Source organism: Lupinus angustifolius, chromosome LG06, assembly GCF_001865875.1.
Source record: "Lupinus angustifolius cultivar Tanjil chromosome LG06, LupAngTanjil_v1.0, whole genome shotgun sequence".
Taxonomy (NCBI): Eukaryota; Viridiplantae; Streptophyta; class Magnoliopsida; order Fabales; family Fabaceae; genus Lupinus; species Lupinus angustifolius.
In genome coordinates, this window is record NC_032014.1 from 10,687,275 (window position 1) to 10,713,570 (window position 26,296).

The 26,296-nt window shown below is 28.3% G+C and overlaps 1 protein-coding gene and 2 long non-coding RNA genes across 3 annotated transcripts; all 3 read right to left on the reverse strand.

Moving 5' to 3' along the window:
* On the reverse strand, positions 1-26,296 carry LOC109349794. Its single transcript, XR_002108028.1, has 3 exons — positions 26,281-26,296; positions 25,584-25,589; positions 1-485 (listed from the first exon to the last, which is right to left on the reverse strand). It is a non-coding gene; the product is annotated as an uncharacterized LOC109349794 (long non-coding RNA).
* Positions 839-1,329, reverse strand: LOC109349792. The gene is made up of 2 exons (XR_002108027.1): positions 1,114-1,329; positions 839-993 (listed from the first exon to the last, which is right to left on the reverse strand). It is a non-coding gene; the product is annotated as an uncharacterized LOC109349792 (long non-coding RNA).
* On the reverse strand, positions 18,725-19,209 carry LOC109349791. Its single transcript, XM_019590780.1, has one exon. It carries the CDS (start codon positions 19,108-19,110, stop codon positions 18,847-18,849), a length of 264 nt encoding a protein of 87 aa, XP_019446325.1. The 5' UTR covers positions 19,111-19,209; the 3' UTR covers positions 18,725-18,846.

The following is a 26,296-nucleotide window of genomic DNA, read 5'->3' on the forward strand; positions in this document are numbered from 1 at the left end:
ACTCTAAATGACTTGATAGTACCCATAGAATTAAGTCAATTCAATAGGATATATAATAATGGTCTTAAAAATATTGTTTAAGATAATGAAAAAAATGTTATTTTTGAAAAGTTATGCATAAGGTACTTCAAAATGTAGCAAAATTTCCCTTACTGCATTTCTTAATCTGCACCCTTAGATTATTGATTAACATAATCCTAAATTATTTTGCATTGTCAAATTATAGAAATAAATCTTAAAAGTTGGAAATTTACACTATACAACTTTATTTTTATAAGCTAAATTTGACCTTCAAGTACTCTATTCAAGGACTCATCTCATTTACAATTTTACACTGTGATTACATCTCTCGTTCAGCATATTCATATACAACCTGATTACTCAATGGTGGGTGGAATTAAGGAACAATTCAATACTTTTAGATGAAGCAAAACGAGAAATGATACTCTTGGTTTTAATAAACTAGTGCAAATCAAGAAAACATACTTATGAATTTAATTTTGACATTTTTATATTTTCAACCGATCACGTCATTGATCATTCAAGATTTCACATGTGAACATTTTCGGAGTTTTTTTCCTTGTATGATTCAAAATTTTAATGATAGGATTATTGTAAGAACAAACTTTAATACCCTTCTATGCACACTCTTACGCACCTAGATTAATGATTTGTTTTTATATTACTTTTTTGTGTTATTACAAAATTTGTAGAATGAATTTGTAGGGTGACATATTATTCTGCGGAGAAATGGGAGAACAGTCATAGAAAGAAATCTTCATGTTATTAGAAACATATCTCAATGAATTAAGAATTATAGTAATTTAATTAATTGTAATTACATTTATAAAAATGCCTAACATATGTTCCACTGAATATTCTGAAAACAATAATAATAAATAATGGAAGAGAACAAAAATCAATGGAACATGTATGTGATTGCTAGTGCCACCAGCATGAGAAAGTAAGCAATTCCTTGATCAACCGTAGACCCTACATTTAAATTAACAATAATAATAATTTAGCACAATAACAATTAATAAGAACGAATTATTTATAACATAAAGAAAATGAGAAAATGAAAATATAGTTGATTGAGACAATATTACTCACCATCACTAGAAGGAGCAGGTGAGGGAGAAGGAGTAAAATCGTGAGCTTGGCCAATATCAGATATAGCAAAAAGCACCAAACTCATAATTGAGAAATAGACAACCCTCAATGCATCCATTTTTTTCAACAATTGCTTTTGTTTTTTGTTTTGTTCTTTTGAGATATTCAGCAGTTAAGAAGATCTGAGATGGGGTTGGGTTTGGGAAGATTTTTATTTATAGGTGAAGGAAGGAACGAAATAAAGGAACGTGGAAACGTGTATTCAGAAATTTCAAGGAAAGAGAAAAGAAGAGAGCGTGTCTTTGAAGACCTGCACCTGCCACCTCTGACTTTGACTCAGATCTTCTTTTTTAATAATCATGGGTCCTTAGCCATAGATAAAGAAATAATTTTTTTCATTGTCTTGCAACTTCCAAGGAGTTAAAATTTTAGGATTTATTCGAAAGTTAGATTTAGGAAGGAAATAGAATACTAACTAATAAATATATTTATAAAATAATATAAATCTAACTTTTAAGCTTTTTATTTCTTTTACTTCCCTTCTAAAATTCACACCCAAATTCTTAATCTTTTTCTAGTATGATAATAGGAAATCTATGGCTATGAGCCTTAGATACATCTTGACTCTGAACTGACACGGGTTCAACCAATACTTAAAAGTGGAAGCCCATAAGCGAGTTAAAAGTTGATGAGTAAAGTTATTTAATGAAAAACAAGTTGGCAAGTTTGTCTTTGACAACAAGGAGATTATTTTCAGTAATTTTACTTAATAACTACACAAAAGTCAATTTTATAAAATTATATTCAGTAATTTTACGTGGTGTGAAAAAACTAAAAATAACATTAAGTTTGTAAATAATTGTATTTAATTTATTAAAATTGGTATTCATTATCTAAACTAAAATATTTTCTCTTTCCCTTAATTTTTTTTTCACTAAATAGTATTTATAATAAATTGATTTAATGTATATAGAGCAGTGTTGTTAATGTACTAGGCGGTCCGACCTGTTTGATCATTAACTGAACTTGAAAACGGTTTTGGTTTACAGTCTTAGCTGAATGAGAGTTAGACCACTTTAAACCGAGAAAATCTCAGTCCAATTGTGTTAAACTCGATTAAACCGGAATAACACGGGAAGTAAACCGGACGGTTTACTTAAAATAAAAAAAGAACGGAACATTACTCTAGTATTTTGTTTTACCCTGATCCAAAAAATATCGAGAGATGTTATTTTAATATAATTATACATAATTATTAATTATAAATTTTTTTACATTTATATATAATTATATATTTATTGATAAAAAATATTAATTATATATATAATCATCAGGTTAGACCAGACAAGTTAACGATTTAAACTGGTTAAACCTTATACGAGATTTCTTCTAGTATGACGTTCAACTCGGGTTTCACAACATTGATATAGAGCTTTGAAAATGATCGATAATATAAATTTGACCAAAAATAGACTTAAACAGAATTTTATGAAAAGGACTAGAGGAGTAAAAATTATACTATAAATATTATTTTCCGTTGGCTACCTTATAAATCTAATTTTGGCTCCTAACTTATAAATTTCCAACTACATTCAAGTATATTATAAGATAGTTAGCTGATTGTTGCCAAATGGAACTTAAAATAAACTCATATATTTTCAATTTTAATAATTTTATATACTTGTATTTCTTATATCATGGACAGTTTCTTTTATTTAGTACTCATTATTCAATGATTGAATGTTATATATACTTGTCACGAATTTCCCATTTCTAGTTGAAGGCTTTCCAAACTAGCTTATTTATTGTAATAAAATTTCCTTGGAAATTAGGGTAAGACATTATTTGTGTCATAAAATCCAACTCAATTGAAACCAGAATCAAATATCAAACCCATAAGAAGTCACACACAAATTTTAATCTATTTAATAGGTTAGACCGTCCAATTAAATTATACAACATAATAATATCATATATAATTATATATTATATAATTGGTAACAATAAATAAGTGAGTAACACATTCATTATCATGTTTCACATAATACATAGTTGCATAAGCATCCAAGCATTAACAATTTAACTCATCTATTCAACTAATAATTTAAAAATGTTAACACAAAATTGATAATTATGGATAGCCAATGAGAACTGTATCCTCTGTCCATTTTATAATGACAAAGCAATTCTAGTTACCCTCCATTTAGTATTCCACGTTTACCTTAGTTATATATTTTCAGGTAACACATACTTATATATTTTCATTATTATTTTGAAATTAAGCTTAGCAGTATATCTATGTTTACGTGTTTCTCTAAAATAATAGTCTACAACTGACACGTAGTCCTACAAAGTAACACAAGCAAATTGACAGAAGAGGACACCTGTATCTATCGATATTCCTAGGTGTACTAAATCAATCAAAATGAGTTATTTTATTTAAATTTGTTTTTATAAAAAACATAAATTAATATTTTATATTATTTTAGGAAATATGATTGATTATGGACAGGAAAACATGATTTTTTTGGGACAGGGATCCTTATCCAAATGACACCTATTCCAACAAAGTAAATTAATGGCACTCATGATGGCAGTGGAACTGTGAAAGTAATTAAATTGATTTCCAAGCAAACTTAATTTTGGAACCCCTCCCACTATGACTTGACACGTCCTACAACCGAAGGAGATCTCCGGTCCCCATTAATATTCCTAATAGTGTCCCATACTAATGAAAATGTATCACTTAATTGAAAAAAGTTATAAAAAAATAAAATGAATATTTTATATTATTTTATAAAATACTATTAAATAAGGACACGAGGATAACAACTTTTCGGGATAGAGTTTCCCATTACTCCTCCAACTTCATTCGTAGAATAATAAATCATAGACCCCAAAAGGCACCTTCTTAAAAGCTTCCATGTCACAAAAAGATTTTTTTATGTAAATTGGTATATAATAACAAACAAGTAATAATCAGCAACTTGCTGCCAGTTACTCTTTAATATATAATATATGGTGTTCTATAATATATCATCACCAAGCTTTAATATTTAATATATGGTTTTTACATTTCATAATTCAGAAAGTGCAAACTTACCCACAAGACGGCACTGCAGCGATGGCGACGGCGAGCATGAGGCGTGGTTCTCCTCACTTGTTCGTGACTCTCCCTCTCTGGTTTACTAACTTTATTGTTTAGTGTTTACTAATTTAAGATTCTAGGGTTCTTTTTTTAAAGTATAAGTTTGACCGGTAGCTTTAATTCATTCTTTGTTTAATATCTTGTAGCAACTAAATTGAAGTTTTTTACATTATCCATCCATCTTCTATCATTTAATTGTTAATATCATTAACACTTAAATAAAAAATAATAAAAATGAATGATACATTAACTACCTGAAAATACTTATACTATTATAACATAAATAATATTAAGGACTCTCCATTTGTAAGAGGAATTTGAGAGAAACATAGTGCGAGATATTTATCAAGTCAAATTTATTTAATCTCTCAACTTAAAATAAGTGATTGTTTAGATGCTCTTGCTCATGAAACTTTGGCAGAAGGAGTTATTCATCATATTTGGAGATTTTCTCACAGTGTGATTCATATCTTATGCTCAGATTTTTTTGTCTAGTTGTTGTTTATTTTCCTTTGTAACAAAAAAAAGTCATTGTTTGACATAAATGAAAGTGTGTAATTTTTACTTATTTATCTATTCTATTAACAATATAATAAAAAAAACTCATTCATGCTACATGTCACATGTTCTTTTTCTCTTCATGCCACATGTCACCTTTTCCTCATATTTTTTCTCTTTATGCCACATGTCACATCCTCCTCCTAATAAAAAAACTATTTCATGTCACATGTCACTTCCTCCTCACATTTTTTTCTCTTTATGCCACATGTCACCTCCTCCTCACATTTTTCCTCTCCTAAAATGTTTTATGTTATTATTATTATTATTATTATTATTATTATTATTATTATTATTATTATTATTATTATTATTATTATTATTATTATTATTATTATTATTATTATTATTATTATTATTATTATTATTATTATTATTATTATTATTATTATTATTATTATTATGTACTTTCTCACATTATCCTTATTTTTTATATTTTTTATATATTTTATATGTTAATAATTTAATACTAATTAGTGATTGATTCATGTCGCTACCCCACCAAAATTGAGTCTTTACGATACTTATGTTTTGTTATGTTAAAAAGTAATAGTCATTGAATATTAGATGAAATTGAAATCATTTTTCACATCCGAACCATTTCTTTACATTAATTTGTCTATATTATTTAACGTTTACCATTAATCTAAAAATAATTGTATTTTTTCACCTAATCAAAGTTTTGTGACACTTTTCCTACTGAATTTTAATGTCAGAATTCAGATTCTTTAAATTTTAATTTTTCTCTATTATAATTAAAAAAATCAAATTCCAAATTGAAGTTTTTTATAACTTTTAAATATATTTTTAATAAAAAAGACTCATATAGTATAACGATTTAATTTCCATATTTTTATTATAAAAAATCGTATTTAAAATTAAATAAATCATTTCATTTTTTATAAATTTTAAAATATTTATTTTAATAAAAATAATATGGTATCATGTTTTATGAGTAATATATGTGGTTTAACTATGTGAATGCTTAAGTAACATGTGTTTTTTAGTGATGCGAATGTACGGGTGACATGTATGTTTTTTAGCCATGCGAATACACGAGTCACATGTGTTTTTAACAATACGAATGCAAGGGACACATGTGTATTTTTTAACCATGCAAATGCATGAGTAACATATGTTTTTAACCATATAAATGTATATTAATATGTGTTCTTAATCTTGCAGCAAAGATGTACTGCCCGTACTAATGCACGGTAACTTGCTAATTTTAAAAAAAAATAAACTTAAAGTTGTACCAGAATGACCCACATAGATTATGAACTAACCTTTTATTTATGAAAAATAAGCAAAAATAACCTCTCTTTTTATTGTGGGCTGTTTTTTTAGTTAGCTAATTTTTTCAACCAATTTCATTTTTCATTTCACCTTTCAAATTTCAATAGCATTTCTATTTTAAAGGTATACACGCGTTAGTGGATTTTACATATAAAAATACATAATTTTATCAATTTTGATAATAAATAAGATTATCAGTTAAAGTTCATTAGTAAATATTGTCTACATATATATAGAAAGTCACTCGTTTGAATAATCGTTAATGTGAGAAGTTAAAAATTAATTTCTATTATTGAATATTATTTGAAATGTGAAGATTAAAAGATAAAACACATAATTTTTTAAATATTTATGTGATTATTAACTAATTTTTAATTTTAACATTCATGTATGATTGTATGACTCTAATTTATGGTTCTTACTTTGGTCATTCTCATGTGTATATATGTTTGTATATAATTGAGTCATCTTATGAACCTAATAAGTTGAATTGTATTTAGTTCGAGTTCAACTTGTTTATTTAACGAACTCAATTATTAACTCAAGTTCAACTCATTTTGTTTATGAACAAATTTATCGAATTAAATAATGTATTGATCATGACAAACACATTAGTTTATTGCAAATAATATTAAAAGAGTGATATCGAGTACCATTCTTAAGGTTCGGTTAATCAAATATTAGTTGAGAAAAAAAAATGTAAGTACTAACAACATATGAGTTTTATATATTCTCGCTGAATTATCTATAATTATGTTTAATCATTATTAATTTAATAAAAAACTAATACAAGTGAACTTTAGATGTTACATAAATGTGTATTGTCGTGCTCTGATTGTTTGCTATATGATTTTTTTGGAGTCGTTAGTACATTTTTTAGCCAAATTCTTAAATAACATTAGGCTTTGGATTTGATATCCTAATTCAGGAATCAGGTAGAGAATACTAAAATACACGAACTATTCCTTATGAGTGCTTGACCTTCCTCTGTGAAGAAATAGACAAACGTGATAGTTTTATCTTCATTCAACAAAAAAAAGTCAAGAACATTAAACTTTTATCTCTTCCATACTGTGAATACTTAATTTCGTCCAACCTATAAGAAATTACTAAAAAATTCAAAACAATAAAATTGAACAATAGCTCATTTTAGATGTACTAGAACCAATTTTATCTTCGACTCATAATCAAGATTTAATTTACCGTTTTCATTCTTGTGATTAATTGGTAGTTTCAAATTTTAATTCACAAATTAATAAGCAGTTACAAAAAAAATACTAAAGAATTATGTTTTTAATTTACTCGTTACGCTTCTTAGGAGAAAACTTTAAGTAACTCAAAGGAAATTTAGAGCAATTCTTAGTAAGATTCTCATTTCTGTGCCACTTGAATCATAGCCTATTTTACAACATAATTCCATTTATCCTTCCTAGCTCAATTTAATCAGTGCAGTACTAAATTTTTTCCAACCCCAATGTTCAAATATAGCAATTAACTGTCATTTACGTGATTGATCTAAATTCTAATGTACGTAGACTATTGGACCAGACTGCGACCGGGGAGCATCCAACCATCGAGGGGTTCCATGTAACACACCACGTCTTGAACCAAAACCTTAAGGCATTAGTTCCATGGGTCTTTCATTCTTATAAACTCTTTCACTCCTCCCTACATATCCAATGTGGGATTTCACACTTGAATAAACCCAACAATCTCCCCCTCAAGTGTGAGTACCACACACTTTTCGGTCCACTCCCCCTTCAGTCCACCATGTCCCAGCCGAACCATCGGCTCTGATACCACTTGTTGGACCAGACTGCTACCGGGGAGCATCCGACCACCGGGGAGTTCCATTGTTACATGGGTATGGGAAGAGTGAAGAGTCACAAGGCTTTGGTTCAAGACGTGGTGTCTCACTTGCGACTCTTCACTCTTCCCATACCCATGTAACAATGGAACTCCCCGGTGGTTGGATACTCTCCGGTCACAGTCTGGTCCAACATAGACTCCTTAAAAGGTGATATCTTGAGCACTTTTTAGGGGGAGGACAATCTTAAGAGAAAGAAACCAGTGGTAGAGGCCTCATTTTCTATCTTTATTAGTTACTACTACTAAAGTTTCATAGTTTTTTTTTGACTCTCTTTCATGACCCATTGTGTCTCCCACTCTTTCTAATAAAGCTCTCATAACAAACCCAAACTCATTTTTTATGTTGTGTGAATACCACTGTCCCAAGTCTCAACCATCACAATTTTATGGAACCTTCATCCCTTTCACATAACACATATAATCATCACAACACATTGATACTTTGAGATTTTCATTCTTCAATCTTCACTGTGCTCCATGTTTTAATCCTAAATCAGTTGTCCAATTCAAACTCTTAATCTATCCGTCAGTTACATGTGGTCATTGTTTGAGACAACCAAATAAAAAACGATCTCCTTGCACTTCCCCATCTAATTGCTTTAAAGCATAGAACAAATTGTTTAAGAGGGTATTATTAGCTTTATCAAACTGAGAGAAGAAGATTCATCTTTCATTGATATATTAACGTGTTTCAAAAAGCTCATAGCATGGAGAAACGTATTATGGATGGAATGGAGTTGTTTCAATGGTGAATTGATGTTAGGCGCATGGAAGCTATAAGATCTATATACATCCCATTAACATGACCAAATAAAGTATCCACAATAACAACTTCATTAGTAAAAGAGGTACTTCCATTGCACTTTTTTATATCAATAAAAGAGGTACTTCCAATACATATTTTATCATATCATATCAATGTTTATAAAAATACATAAAGTTTTAAACGTTACAAAATATATTTGAGATTTGATGCGGTGCGGATATTAGTTTTGCTGCTTCATTTATCTCGCAAAACAATCGAAATTTAAATATTTCAAAAAATCTATTTGAGATTAGATGCGGTGTGGACATTAGTTTTGCTGTTTCATCTATATCACAAACAATTCATATTCAATTCTTTCAAAAAATCTATTTAAGATTAGGTATGGTGCAAACATTAGCTTTTGTTGTTTCACCTATCTTAAAGACGACAAAATTCAATTTATATTTCAACCTACACCGTTTCTAAACTATTAATTCCATATAAAAAATAATTCGAAACTATTTTATCACTTAATTTCATATATAAAAAATAATTCCAAACTATTTTAGGATTTTTATAGTAAGGTTATGGTTAGCGTTGTCTCTAACTTCTCTGAAAAGTCTACGACCAACACTATCTCTAAGTTATTAACTCCATATAAAAATATAATCAAAACCCTTTTTTACTCTAATGAAACTATGAGATTTTTATAGTAAGGTACACCTTACACCATCTCTAAGCTATTAATTTCATATAAAAAATATAATCAATACCCTTTTTACTAAAATGAATGAAGTATGAGATTTTTATAGTAATGTTATGGTTTGAGTCGTTTCTAAATTCTCTGAAAATGGAAATAAAGTCTACGACTAACACCGTTTCTAAGCCAAACTACTAAATATTTCAAAATCCACAAAATAAATTCCACCAAATCTATCAATATCAAATCGATATTTTCAAATCAATAACAATCAACCAAACTAATCAAACAACTTTCGAATCAGAACTATGTAGTCTTGATTTTCCTATTGCACCTAGGGATACGTAGGAGCAAGATAAACTCTTGTCAGACACAAAAATAAAAAAAAATTAATATTTTTCTTTACTAATTAAATCCTTATTAAATAAATTGTTTAAGAGTATAAAAGTCCATGTTATTAGTGACGATACCGTTTTAATACGGGCGGACGAGATGTTAATACTTTTTTCGATCCGTAATTGACTCCCGAGCTCAGAATCTCTATTCAAAGACCATATTATCTTAATTGTGCATAAACTAGAGTTTTCTACGTTTTAATCGCAAAAAATGTAGTAACGACTCCAAATCAATCGGAAGAGGTAGAAATTGAGTTCACCTCTCCCTAAGTCGTAGGGACAGTCTTCCAACTAAAAATCGGGTCACGACACATATAATAACTTTGTTTAATAGGTTCAAATAGTACTTTTCAATACTCAATCGTTGACTAGAGCCATAAAGCAATGCTAGTTATCTTAAATGCAAGAGCAAACAGAAAAATGAATAAAAGATGAAACATTTTTTTTCCGAAACATGGAATAAGGTTGGCTAATTGTTATTTCCAAAATAAAATTAAACAGAATGCACAACTGTGTGGTGGGTCATATGTCAGAATATGGATCATTTACCCATTTTATGTCTTAATTGTGTTCCAATCAAATTAAAAGTTGGCATTATTTAAAAATAAAATTTATAAAAAATAAATTTTTTATAATATTTAGTGAGATTTGATTAGCTTAATACATCGGGAGATATTTTTTAGATACATAATCCTCCTTCTATTCGACATATAGCCTTGGGCTGGGGGATGGCCGCAATTTAGACATCGACAGCAAGTTGGTAGAGGTATTGGTTAATAGGTGTTCTATGTTATTATTATTTTGTTCCATATTTAAGTGTCATCGTAGATAATTCCTCTCACATTACTAGCAGGTACTTTATTTCCATATTCCATAACATAATAACAAGTGAGCATAAATTAATGCCACCAAAACAATGGCGGTCATTTATTTCCGTGCCCAAAATAAGTTTGCTTCATCGATATCCAGTTGAGCAGGCAAATGCCACGTAGGCATTGTCATAGGATTAGAGCCACGAGATGTACGTACGTGGCAGCCTCAAATGCAGATGTATAGGGAATTTGCTTGGACGAGCTCCTTTTCCCTATCACATTTGCTTATAAAGGGCTTCATTGCTAGGAATCAGGATCATTTATCTCATTTTCTATGTTGAATTAATTGAATGTTGACATCTATTGAAAAGAAAAATAAAAAAATATACAATAACATTTTTATACTATTTGATAATATTTGATTGATTTATGACAGGATAGAGGATCTAGTTCCATTACGTGTACATCATTAGAGTATAATGAAGATAATCCCTAAAAGTTTCCCTATGTCCAAATTATTTCTTGAAAAATGAAAAATTAAATTTATTCTAAATTTTTAAATATCAATAAAAATACGGGTAAATACCTGTTGGGGCATGTTAAAATTTTGTTTACATATATCTACAAATTGAATAATTTTACTCACAATTTCAACTTTTGAATATTAGTTTGAATTTTTACTTATTTTTAAGGATCAAAATGGTATGGTCAAAAGCCTATAAGAACTAGATTGATTATACGCCATAAATATAATGATCTATTTAAGTGTTCAAATGATTAATCTTATAAATTTATATTCCGGCCCACATTTACATTTTCATATACAAATTTATGATTTTACTTTTAAAATTAATTCGGAAGCGCAAAAACAACTCTGGACAAAAGATAACCACCATCTCTAAAAAAATAGAATGAAGTTACAATAATTAAATACTGAAAATATCAAAATAAAAAAGATTATGGCATTATCAAATAGAAAATTAGCTCCTTAAGTTTCAGAGACCTAATCCCCGTGCAGTGGCTTGCAATGCAAAATGTAATCATTACTTGATATTTCTGCCCTTATCAACAAGAATAATTAACTTCCTCAATTTTTTATAAAGATATTTTGCTCTCCTAAATTTTCTTTGAAGATTAAGAAATTCCTTAATTAAAAAATATAAATATGATTTATATATAGAAAATATATTTTTATAAAAAACAAGCAACTTATTAAAAGCGTGAACTTGTACTTTAAAGGGATTACAAAATTTACCATTAATTCCAATATAACAAGTTAAAACTTGCATAAAGTTATTTAAAATTAATAATAAGATATATAACATGATACACATTTATTATATTACATGCTCTTTAGATTCGTGACCATATAAAAATTCGTGGTTCTTGGAGAGAAATCTATCTACAAAGCCCTTTCGTTTTCTCCATTCTTTCCCCCTTTCCACCCTTCTTGTATATTGTTCTACATCAACAATATTCGTTTCTTTTTAAACTCTTAACTTGAAGAAGTAAGGCATATATATTATCGTACAGAGGAATAAGAAGACAAAATTAAAGAAGAATAAATGTGTCACAAGGGAATTCCTTTAGTTGTGCAGAGAAGATGGCATGTATCCCTGGGAGCATTTATAGATGTTAACACTACGAGAGAGCATACACCACCGGGAACAGTGGTGATAGGGCAGCCTCACGGTGGTGATGGTGCCGGAAGTGGCAGCTCTAGTGAAGATGACGCTTTAATAAAGAAGCGATGCGTGTGTTCGCCATCCCAACATCCGGGGTCGTTCCGGTGCCGGCTACATCAAGCCAAGTATGTATGGCGTAGAGTAGAGAAAAATTAATGGCCCAATGATTTCAATTATATAATATATACTTCATTTATATGTATAAAAGCACATGAAGGTTTTAGTTATAGACATGTATATATTTCTTCTTTATTCAGGTGCATTCGGTTAAAGAAAGAAAAAGTGAAAATATATATACATAATTATATATATATATCCTTCGTTTATATTTTCCCCTTTTTTATTGGCGTATTTCCCACAACCTACAAATTACATACCCCTATCGCATTGAGTGAGAGTTAAAGAAGTTTTGTTGAGGGAGTGAATGTGAAATAACACTGTTAAAGATCAGAGATTCAATTATAAGTTTTAAAGTTTAGGGACATTTTTTAATTTTTTAAACAATTTAGGGATCTAAAGAGAAATTTAACCCAAAATAAATGGCCTAAAACAAAACTTGACAATCATCCTAAAAAAAGAGAAGTTTCATACGCATCCTCCTTGTCGCACGCATAGGGGAGCAAGGAAGGAACAAAAGAAAATTAACAGGGCAACTAAAATTCCATCATCAAACGTGCTTCAAATGAAAAGATTCCAATATTTCTTCATCAGGTCCTTCATTGTTTATTTGTTTTTCATTCAAAGTTATTTAATTAATTTGTTTCATTATCATGATTATAAACAAGGAGCCTAACGACTAAAATCACATACTATACCCATAGAGCGAGGGAAAACAACTACAATCTTCCCTCAGAGAAGAATGAACGAAGAAGAATGGTTGTTCCAAACAATAATATAAAAGGGATCCTCGTAGCCTAAATTGGCAAGTGTTTAGCATATCTATTTGCTTCTATGTAGGTGTGGCCGTGTGGCTAAGAAGAATATTCCATGACTAATATTTATGCACCTACAGTTAGGACAAAATTTTTTGTCACAGATATATTCTGAGCCAACCAAAATATTAATTTTTATATTTTTATTTTATTCATATAACCAGTGGCGGAGCTTCTTTAGGGCAGGTGGGAGCAACTGCCCCCCTGAATTTTTTTTTTCTAATTTTAAAAAAGAAATTATTTACTTATTTGAATATATATTTTTAGCTTATACAAATTATACATTCCTTCTAAAAATTATAGATATAGATAAAGTTTTTTATATGTATAAATATAGACATTGTTTATAATATTTACATCATTTTAGTACATAATGATTTTGCACTTAAGAAAATATTATAAGATCATAAATTATTTTTGTCAAACTTTTATAGCAAAAGTCCTAAAATTCTATGTATTTTTATAAATCATTTAATATTTATAACATATGTATTTTTATGCAAAAATTATACCTATAGACTTTAATGCGAGTAAGAAAATATTTATTTGAGATTTCAATTTCAACATTTTATTATTGATGTCGTTAGTAATTCATGCTTGAAAAATATCAATCATATCTGAATTGATTGCAACTTTGATGATAAAGTAAAAGTGAATGCATATAATTTGCGTGATTAAGTTATTTGTTTTATTTTAAATATTCTGATGCAACTACTATAGGAAGATCATTTTTAGTAACGAACACAATCAAATAAACTTATGTAGTAAAATAGAAGATGAATTTCTTGTACATAACATGATGATTTATATTGAAATGTAAATATCTGAAAATTTTACTCTTAATTCTATCTTCGATGAATTGAAGTCTTTAACTAAGAGCAACACTTTAAATGAATGTATATTTTTATTTAATGTTTTTAATTATTATTATTTTTGTACATTTTGAAACATTGAAAGAATTGTCTATTTTTCTTTATATTTTTGTTATTCAACTAATTTTAATTATAAATTATAATTGAATATTATTGCCCCTCCTAAACTAAAGTTCAAGATCCGCCACTTCATATAACATATATCATTCTTTATCATTCTTTAGAATAAAGAATGATACACCATTAGAAAACAAGTGATTTCTATCCCCAAAGTTATAAGTACAATTACTACATTATTAATAGAGTTTAAAATTAGTGTATTGCTAATGTAAAGTTTTTTACACTATTAGTTTATCATCCACATTGATTTGTTCTATTTTTGTATGAGAGTTAATGATAGTTAATATTATCTTAATTAATAATATACATTTTCACATATTTCATTACACCAGTATCACTAATGCTAAGAGTCACAATCATCTTCTGCCAAATGAATAACCATTTTGAAGGATTGGAATGGGATCGAATATTGAAATTGAAATGTAGGACCCAAATTAATCTTCTAATTTATATATTTTTTATTTAAAATGATTTTACAATCTACACCATTAAAAAATTTAAAGTTACATGTCATAATTTCCTTTAATCCAATATCATTTGGAAAGAAAATAAATATTGTGGACCAATAGTACGTCATCAGGCTGGATTAAGGTAGCTAGATTATTAGGGATAGAATCACTTGTTTCATAATTATCATGTCTCCTGTTCTGGATTAATCAAAATTCTCAAAATATTATTAAAATATTAATTTTTGTTTTTATAATTTTTTTTAAATGAATAAACTTTATGATTGATTTGATACACCAAATAAAACATAATAGAGAAATCTTCATCATAATATTATTCCACAATTAAACTAGTCGAACTAAACTGAAGATATAATAATCTAAACGACGGGATTTTGATGGCTCCGTCAGCTACACTTTCATGGAATCCAACTCATTCGAGTGTACCGGAACAACTACTTATAAATTATTACTCGATAATTCCAACTTTTAGACTTTTCTTTTCTTTCAATTTTTTTATAATTTTAAACTCTGTTCATTTTTTTAGAATTCTATCATCGTTCATTAGTTATGTCTATCGTTTTATTAATTAATTTATCTTTTCATCCTTCTACTAATGGGGATGATTTAGTCAAAGTATAATAAAATTCCTAATAATTTGTTAATCCGTGTATCCCGGTAAAGAATGCAAGTACCTAGTTCGCAGTATTAATTAGTAAAGGCCTTTTTCATTAATGTAACAAATGAAACAATAATATATAAGAATTTTTTATTTAATAAAATAATATTTTTGCTATTAAAAATATAAGTAAAAAAAGCAAGTTACCTAATGGGATATCCTTGTTCCAATAAAAACTCGATTTTGGTAACGTATTATAGGATTTTACGAAACCTATGAATAAACGGTTTCGGCTGAGAAGCATGGAGATGATTCCTTCTACTTCTAGTCTGATAGTGATAGGTGACAAGCTCATACTTAATCCCAAAATGGATAAGGATGCCCATACAGTGCAGTTTTTTTGTTTTGTTTTTTGTAATATACAAATAGTCTTAGCTGAACTAAAAAGTTACACACTAAGAGCATAGATTCATGAGAACTAATATTGTTACAGAAAGATTCTTGATCGTAGACAAGTTCTGATCGACTATCTACAACTTAACAAAATATCAAACTCCTCAATAGTTCTGATGACAACATGAGAGAAAATTAATATCAAATTAAAGCTAAAGTTGATATAATTTGGTGGTGACACCAGTTGTTTGAATATTTTTGTCTTAAAAAATGGTGATAATATATTTATAATAGTATATAGGTACACAAATAATGAAGATAAGTAACTTCAAAATAATAGATGGATAAGACAAAATTATCATTGATTTCTTATTGAAGATAATTAGCGGGCACATATATAATTGCAACAAGTTACTTCGAATGCAAATTAATGGAATCATTGTACCCAAAAAATCTAGTGAGTCATCACAATATCGTGGCGCAGTTTGAACACAATTGATTTAATAGTAGAAAATGCTATGATATAGGCATTGAATTCTTTCTACCCAACTGTTGAAGGTGGTCAAATCAACTTTATCTCCAGTACATTATATTTTCTATATCCTTTCCAGACATATCCGCGTCTACATAATTGGCACAACGTAACTATTTATTCAACCATGAGTAATATTAAGGTGAAATGATGTTGTTGTTTTAGTGGAGTTATATTGTCTAATTTGTTTTCTGAAAGTTGGTCACAACGATAATACATTTCTATTTGTTATCTTCTATAAAAAAAAATACTATTTGGTCCATTGTTTTCTATTGTTAAAATAAGATGGCAATTATTTTGGAGGAAGAAAGTGACAAAAAATGACACTATATCAAATGTGGATATCAATGTCTTTATCAAAGGCAATTGATTACTTTTCTTTGGGGCTCTTTTGACTACATGATTTATCTCCAATAATTTCATCAGTTGCATCGCGCCTTAAAATCTTAAATCACAGGCCATTCGTGGCACATCCTTGCCGTTTTGATATTGTCCATAGAAACTATACAAGTAATCAAATTTGGTAAACCAAGAAGGAACCATACATCGTATATGTTATCATAATAAAATATCTTTGCTCAATTTTATGGTGGAAGTACAAACTAGAAGAATTTATCACTTAGATAAAAGAAAAGGAGATAAAGTTACATATATTAATAATGTAAGAATTTTTTATATTATCATTGCATCATCTATCATTTATATTTAATTATTATTGACTCTTCAAACAAATTAATACAAATGAAAGACGAGTAATACATTGGCGCTGCTTATTTCCTTATACTATAGTTCATAAATATTACAAAAAAGAAATGATATTTCAATCTCACAAATCTTCTATTTGTCGGAAAGTAATTCTTTATTTAAGTGACCATATAATTTTCTTGCAAGGAGATTTTTGTAATAATACTAATGAACATGTTCCTCATTAAGAATCTAAGGTAGTGCTCCTTCATGTGATATAGGAAAGGGAATTTCTTTTCAATTATTATGGATTTGATGCCATCATATGAAAGAGGAGAAAACGTGAATAGAATTATAGATCACGAATAACAATGCATTGTTTGAATTGATCCTGCTTTGAACCAAACTTAAGCAACGGTACACACACATTTCTAGTACTATATATATCATGTGCTAGTTGTAAATGGAAAATTCTTTATTCACGCGAATATATGACACTAATTTTGTTTCCAATATTTTTTTACTGTCCATCTTCAGTGAAACGTAAGAAATAAGTTAGACATAAAAATTATATGTATAATGTCAAATATAGCAAACAAAAGTTTGATGGTTTCAAACCTTTCTTGTACCATATCTCGGATGTTAGTTTCATGGGTCGTAGAACTCGTGTGTAAATATGTTGGGAATATGCTATTATAAGCAAATTGCTGATTTCATTTGGTTTTGATGCTCATTTTAATTCCTCAAGTTTAATTTTGTCTGTACCAACACTAATTTCCTAGAAAAACGTTATCACTGAGAATAACACTGGAAAAAAATTATTTTGATTGGTCTTTTTTTGTAATAGATGAAAAATTACAAAACAACTATTGCCTCTAGAACCAAGTTTCCATGACAATGAATAATAATGAAATAATGAAAAAAATATTGTTTTGGTTGGTCCAATAAAATAATGAAAATGAACCTGAGAAAACAAGTAGGACAGAAATTTAAGGAACACAGATAAGCCATATAATTAACTTAAGAAATCAAAATACTATTTTTATTTTATAAAAAAAAACAAATTTTCCCCTTGGGTGAGTGTGTAGCTGGTTTGGGACAGTTTGGTATGAGAGGGAGAAAAAGGTTAAATTCGCCTTTAAAAATGTACCAAAGAATACCCCTTTCTGTTATTTAGTTTTAAGAACTTGGGTCGAATACAATATCTTCCTTTTTAGGCGACTTTAGCCCTCAAAGTTCTCATTTATACAACTTTAACCTCTTCATGAAATTGTTTCTCACTCACATAAGATAGCTGATATGGCTTAAGCAAGTCATTACAATAATATAAATAACAAATTTATATATTTTAAAAGTCTGTTTTTTAAACTTACTCCACATTTTAGCCATTAATTCTAAAAAATTTAATAATTTGAATTAATGAATATATCTAACCCATTAGATTTCTAGAGAATTGATAACTAAAATATAAATAAGTTTTGAAGTAAATGAATCTCAACTCATAATACTTAAAAGACGAAACTTTTAGTGATCTTGTACCCCACGAAAATATTGCGCTCAAGCTTTACTTGTTGTAAGAAGAAAAAATAGAAAAGGTTAAATTCGTCATTTTAAAAAAAACAATTTTACTTTCAGATTCATATCCTTAATAATTCAATCTCCTTTCAAATTAGTAGTGTGATAAACTAAAAAAAATATAGTAGTGTACGAAGCCAGAACACAGGGAAAAAATGATTTGCTAAAACGAACAAATTAAACATAGTATATAATATACACAATATTATATATAATACGATCGGAACAAGTTAGATAAGGATTCGTAGCAATATATATTATAATGATTTGCACATGATAATTGATAATACAAGCTATTTTTCTTGCAATCAATTATGAATATAAAGCAGATACACACACATGAAGCACTCACTCAATGATTGTGAGAGACAGAAACGACAGCTTTATTAGCAAGAATAGATTTGGAGCGTTTCATCCAAGGTGGTTGTGTAGATGATGAACCTGTCCCTGTTCCTGTTGAGCGATGTAAACGGCAACGGAATGATCCTTCATGTGTCGTTGGAGAACATAAACACTGTCCTTTTGGCAACGGCGTTACTCCACCGTCGCTTTTTGGTGATGTGGTAACGGTAAGCTTGTTACCCTGACTCTCAGACTCAGATTGCTGGGAAGCCATAGATTAAGGCTGTGAGAAGATTCAGGGGGCAAGAAAGGTTAGGAGTAGAAGGTTTTTTATATACAAAAAAACCGCACCAGAGGGAAAGATATTCTAGAATGATTTGGAATTGGGATCCCAATATGGATAAAGTCTATGATGTTTCATATTCTAAGCCAATTAAATTTTAGTAGATAATATAAAAATATTTTTTTATTTTCTTTTTATTTATCTGACAATATTTAATTAATCTAAAATAATAAATGAAATACAATCAGGACAAATGATTCTCGGCAGATAAAGTAAGCAAGATTATGAGTACTTTTAAATATCTACTAACTTTTTATTTTTATACAGATAAAAAGTTTATAAATCAATATTGTTACAATTTTTTATTATTAACGTGTTATGTTTTGTTATTAGTTTTTGTATGTTAAATAAAAATAATAATGTGATAATCAATGAAATATACAATAGGAACGTAATTTTGTTTTAATATTTTTTTAATTAACCGTGTATAAGTTTAACTCTCACATAAATGACAAGTGACCGTGGGTACAGGCGTACAGCACCTCGTAGTAATAATTATTATAATAGGTCATTTAATAATTATTATAAATTAGGCACGCACTGACTTCAAAAAGAAATGTTTAACCACATCAATATTACTTATTAAAATAGAATGGCTAAGTGATAATATTTACTATTACTTTATTAGAAAATATGAACTACTTCTTTTGTTTCTAGAACTCTAGAAAGGAAAAGAAACATTTACAAAGTTAGAAGGTTCATAAAAAGAGGTCTTAATTACATTAGAACCTACATTATTTTGATTGATAAAATTTCCTGTTGTTCAATATGAGATATTAAAATTAAGTTCCATTTTCTTTTTAATTTTTTCTTAATGCATCCTCGCACATAAGGTGAGCATGGGTCAGGTTGGGACGGGTTAAGGCTTGTTCTTACCCAACCCTAAATATTGGTCGGGTCACTTTTTTGAACTCGGACCCGTCCTAAATCCGAACCAAACCCGACCCTAAATAGCAACCGAGTCAACCTTTAAACCTGACCTGGCCTTAGACCTGATGAAATATAATGCATACTCATTGTAGATAAAGACTTCTCAGTATTATTTATTATTATGAATATGTAGTTTGATATATAAAATGATATATGTATATATATTATTAATCATGTATACATTACGGAAAAATTAAATAATAAATGATATTTTCGACCAAAATGGTATAATTACTCTATACACATTTGAGTAGAAACACATACAAATATGATGTGCGAATGATCATGGGACAGGACGAGCCAGGTCATGCGTAGTCCTACCTGACCCTAAATATTGATCTGGTCTATTTTTTGAACACGAACCCGGCCATAGACCCAATTCGGACCCGATCCTGATCGGGTCGTGCCAGATAGTCGAGTAGGGTCGGGTCCTGCTCACCCCTACTCACACATACTGAAATGACAGTCATCTTTATGTTGTAATGTTTTCTAGTTAGATGCCTAAGTATTGATCGAGTCCGTGCTGGATAAGCAAGTAGAATCGGGTCCTGCTCACCCCTACTCGCACATACTCAAATGACAGTGTTCTTTATGTTATAATGTTATCTAGTTAGGCGCCTAAGCATAAAATGCACAAGTATAGGCATATATATGTATATATTTTTCACTCATCATATATCACTCCAACTTAATATAGATATTGTCATGTCAGTTTCTAATACAAATTTGAGTATGAAATGGAAGTGTAATTTTGAATATTGAAATTTAAGTTATTGGGGTTAGAAAATGCATTTGGAATTATAATTATAATTTTAATGGTACATTTCAAAATATACAATGAGAAAAAATATATAGAGACAATATATAAGTTTTATATGCTGTCATTATATCATATACCATTTATTTTTAATTATTATTTACTTTTAAAAAAATTATTATAAATGAATAATTGTGTATAAATAACTTAAGTGGTTTTGATCCTTGAAATTGTAACTATATGCATAAATGGATGTGATTGTGATACTAAGCAACACAATATAATACAATTATTATAGCCAAATGACAACCATGGACAGTTCCCTCCCCACCAAAACGTTGCAATATGTATCACAAATATTACTGGAACTTATTATATTATCACCTAAAATTTTACAACTACCATGACCTACACATTGCTCCGATCACCACTACCATCATTTTCTAATCATTGTTATTATTACATCACCACGAGTATCATCAATATCTCACTACTGCCATTAAATCCTTATTTTTTGTTTTGAATTAAAAATACAACATTAAGCTAATAACTTTTTGCATACTATAAATTTAAAATTACATCTTGTCAAGTGAAACAATAGTTATTAAACTTGGTTTAACTGATTTAAACCATATACTTGATTTGTTCGAGCAACCTTTGTGATAGTATACACCAAAATTAGCATGAATTAGTTTACCTTAGTCATTAGAGCATTAAGTCACTGACTCAATCAATTAGACTAGTTCGACTTGATTATTCAACCAGTCTTAAATAATACTAAAATGATATTATTATCATTATATTTGTTAATTTATGTTGGAATAAAACTTATATCTTTTACTTAAGTTTAAAATGTATATACGTTTTTTATGTGATAAAACATAAAAATATTTTATTTTATTTTTTTTCAACTTATTTATAATATTATTATAGTAGAAAATTTTTGTTGGTTATTTAACCAATATTTTTATAATAATAAATTTTCATATTTGAAATAAAAAATATTAAATAATTTTACTTTATAAATTTATTAATTTTTTTAATATAAACTAAGTGATGAGATCCAAGTCCAACTATTACTACCAGCCGATTTAGGAATTTTTCAGTATCACCGTTTATCCTTTCCGTCATCCCAACGCTGCTGTACTTATGTTTATTTGTCCATTGAATAACAACCGCGTAGGTTGTTGTAAACAACTTTATTAATAGTTCAATTACCCGTATAAGTATATACTCTAAAGATTTTATATCATAAACGTGTTGGTAACGTATTTTAACTGATTAATTAATAATATTCATACATAATCTATTACCTATATATAAAAAAAAAGCTCCTAACATTATTCATTTTGAATACATGTCTTATTAACCCAAACTCTTTCACCTTTCTTTCGACATATGTCCCTACTTTTCTTCTTTGATGAAATTTTTTTGGCCAACATTAAATCTCTCATTAAAAATCCTTAATTTTATATAGTTTCCTCATTAAAAAAATGTTTCGGTTTCATTATTAAAAAGTTTTTCATTTCCTCTCTATTTTAATTTTTTGAATTTACCCAAACTTTTCAATTTTAGCTTTGTCTATTTAATATTATTATTTTATGAATATAATATTTATATACATATAGTGTAAAGATATATATACAAGTATATGAGTTTCTATACTTTTTCATTATTATAATAAATGTTTAAATTTAAATTCAAATAACAATGATACATTACAAAAATTGTATATGAATAAATTTTCAAGTTCATCTCTTTATCTTCCAATCTTCTCTCTCAACTATTAACTAATATTATTAAGAGAATAATGTATCTCCTTATATAAGGAGATAACTTATCTCCTCTAACCAATAAAAAAGTGACATGTGTGCTATTTTGTTTATTTTTAAAAATATTTTTGTAGAAAATGGTGAAACATGACACATGTCATGATTTCACTGGCAGAAGAAGATAACTTATCTCCTTATGTAAGGAGATACTCAATTCCCTATTATTAAACTCACATATCACACATTTCCATCTTCCATCTTATTTCTTATTTCTTCTATTTCAACAATCTTTTTTTTTACAGTTTCATTCTATTTTCTTTATTTATTATGCATCTTCGTTATTGCGTTTTTTTTCTTATTTATTTTTAAAATTTATTCTTATTTTATAGATCTGATATTTAAAATGCACTTGTTATTGATTTTATTATTCATTTTGTAGATATATTCTTATTTTGTAGATTTGTTATTATTTTATCAATGATTTTTTTACGAATATGTTCTTATTTTCAAAAGCACCTACAACCTACCGTGTATTCTTCTCTAAAATTAGGTAAGGATCATGGTTTTGAAAATATATGTTGTTTAACACTTTTTTTTAATAGTTTGCTTTTTTCTTCTACAATTTTAGCTTTTGTTATTTTTAGTTAAACTTCATTATCATTAAAGATATCAAAATGGATATTCACTTTTTTGAATCAAATTGGTGTCGTTTTTAGATTGAACAACAATACCATCAATATGGATGAGTTTTATATTGTGACTCATTGTGTCTAGGTTGGTGAAGGGTGGAGAATCCGCCCGTGTGCTGAGGTCAGGGAGACATACTTAGTTGACAAGATTTTGTAAGGGGATCAGTGTAATAACACAAGAAGTTTAAGTATTATTTCACTTGTAAAGTAAAACAATTAATCTTATTCTTCAAAATGGTCTACACTTTCTTCATTTGTAAAGCACTTCATGCAATTTAACTCATCATGGATGATCAATAGGGAATCTTAATCTAATTCCATTTTTGACTCTGTACCAACAATTTTACTATATTATAGTATTTTTGGTAAATAATACAAAACAGAAGATAATACAAGAAGAATTAGTGAACAATAATGAAATAATTATGAAATGCATCATTAATTCTCTTTTGAACAACAACAACATGATTAAATTAAAAATACATGCTTAATTTCTATTTAAATCTCAAAGTACATGATTAAAATTAATGAGTGAAGTTCTAGAAAATCATTTCTTATTATTTAAAATATAATGAGGGGTAAGCGAAATATTATTTGAAATTTCTATTTTGAATTATTATTTGAAATTGTCATTTATTTTCATTATATGTTTGAACAAACAAAAACAAATACATGAGTAACACATGTAGTCTTAGCAATGTGAATGTGTACGAGTAACATGTTTACATTTCATTGTTTTCACCATAAAATACCCAACACTAAAAAGAAAAAAATAGTGTTTCTACGATGAATAAAGTTGACCGCGTTTTAACCCAAATAAGTAGTTCAACCGGTAAATTTGGAGTGAAAAATTGATCACCACATCATTGGTTCAAGCCAAGAAAACGAGTCACTATGGAATTCAAATGAGAGCCAGTCTCTTCAGCCAGATATCTCTATATTCAAGAAAAAATGTTACACGTAAAAAAAGTATGGTGACTGGTGCAAAACTAAAATAGATACGGAAAAATCATTCAAAATGAGTGATGCATGTTTAAAGAACAACTTGCTGAATAGACATCTCTTAAATTGAATAATTCAGATATTTAGAGCCAACGTCGGCATCTACTCAGAGGAGGCCCCTTTTGTGTCATGGCAAAGTAGGTAAGAACAAATTAACAATAACTAAAAAGAGAGTGAAGGACCAAATAAACTAAAATCTTCTTTCACTTTTATATCTTATTTTGAGGTTTAAATTTATTTTTGATCTAAAAAATGGACCACTTTGGCCTTTTATTTTCTAAGGTTTCTCACATTTACACTTTTAGCCTATCTTAAGTGTGTAATTTAAATTTTAAATACACACTTGGTCACCCAAATTTTACTATTTGGCCAATTTAGTTTATTTTTTATAATTTTATTATATTGAATCTTCTACTTTTTAAATTTAATCCTAAGGAAGCTGATGTAGATTATGGTATAATTAGGGATGACAATAAGTCTTAATTAGTCCGAGTAGTTAGTCTCGCTACTTCATTTTTGAACTTATACACATGTGGATATTTGTTGGGTCTGCTACCCACAGGTTCTCTAGTACCCAACAGATTTGCGTATACCAAGAATTCACAAAATATTAAAAATAATTGTAAATAATTTATGCAATTGTGTGCTTGTTTTCTATAATCCTGTTATTTAGAAAATAAAAAATGTTAGAAAATATAAAACATAATTTAAATTGATTATTAAACATAACTTATTTTACTCAAACAAACCTTCACATCAACATTACTTTGTGGAAAATTTATTTAGTAAGAATCTTTTATTCAACATAACATTATATTACAGTATGAATTAACAATATAACACCAGTGCTTAATAATAAAACAATCACATTTATAGATTTATATGATACTACAATTATACATTAACAATATAATATCATTACAATTATAATTAATATGATATTACACTTATGTTGCTATATATATATATAGAGGAATAACATATGAATACCTTATTATCCAACATAATTCCATTCAATAACGTGTCTCAAAATCTTGAACCCTAGTAATTTACGAGCCCAAAAATATGAACTCAAACCTGACTTATCGTAAATATTATCTACAATTACTTGTGGTCCGGATACTCATTGGCATCTTAGGCATGACTAAATGGGAATTTAAAAAAATTGAAAACTGTTACAAATTAATATTTATTTGTAGGCCACGTGTCACCGTTCATCAAAAGGCCAATAGCTACTTCAGATTTTGACTCCACAATAATCTTATGGAACTATGGAAGCCCATTTGGTGAGCTAAGTTCAAGCCACGATAAATGTCCCAAAACTCTGCCTAAGATATAGAACAAGCACCAAAATTAGCCGAGTAACTAAATATTTTGGCTTATGAAAAAAATCAGAGTGTTTTGAAGAAGTACCAAGTTAAATTGATGAGAGAACCTGGGAGGGGAAACAGGAGATTGTAGCTCACATTGTGGATATGAACAAAGTAATTTCACAAGATGCAGTAACTACACTTCCATATAAAGTTTTTTGTTGCTAAGTAGTAACCTATAATCTATCAATCTATCATTATCCACAAAAGTGCTTCATGCCAAAATTAAAAAGCTTCATCACTCCACTTATGTAACACAAGTGTTAGCAAAACTTCAAATGACAAAATGGGTTGGGTTAACAAGTGACACATTATTTAAAAAAAATACAAAACTAGCAAGTCAAGATTGAAAAATTAAGATCAACAAACGCTATGTTAAACAGATTATTTTCGTATGCAAATAACCTTTTTTTATTTCCTAATATAATACTGCTATACTTGCCTTTTAATTGAGATGATGTTAATTTGTTGTCGAAATTCTCTCCTAATTTTCTCTCATCATCATGTCCAACAAAGTTTCTTAGTCACCATAAATTATTACCTTTACTCTTTGAGCATCTCTTAATCACTTGCTCATTTACAAAATGTTATTTTTGT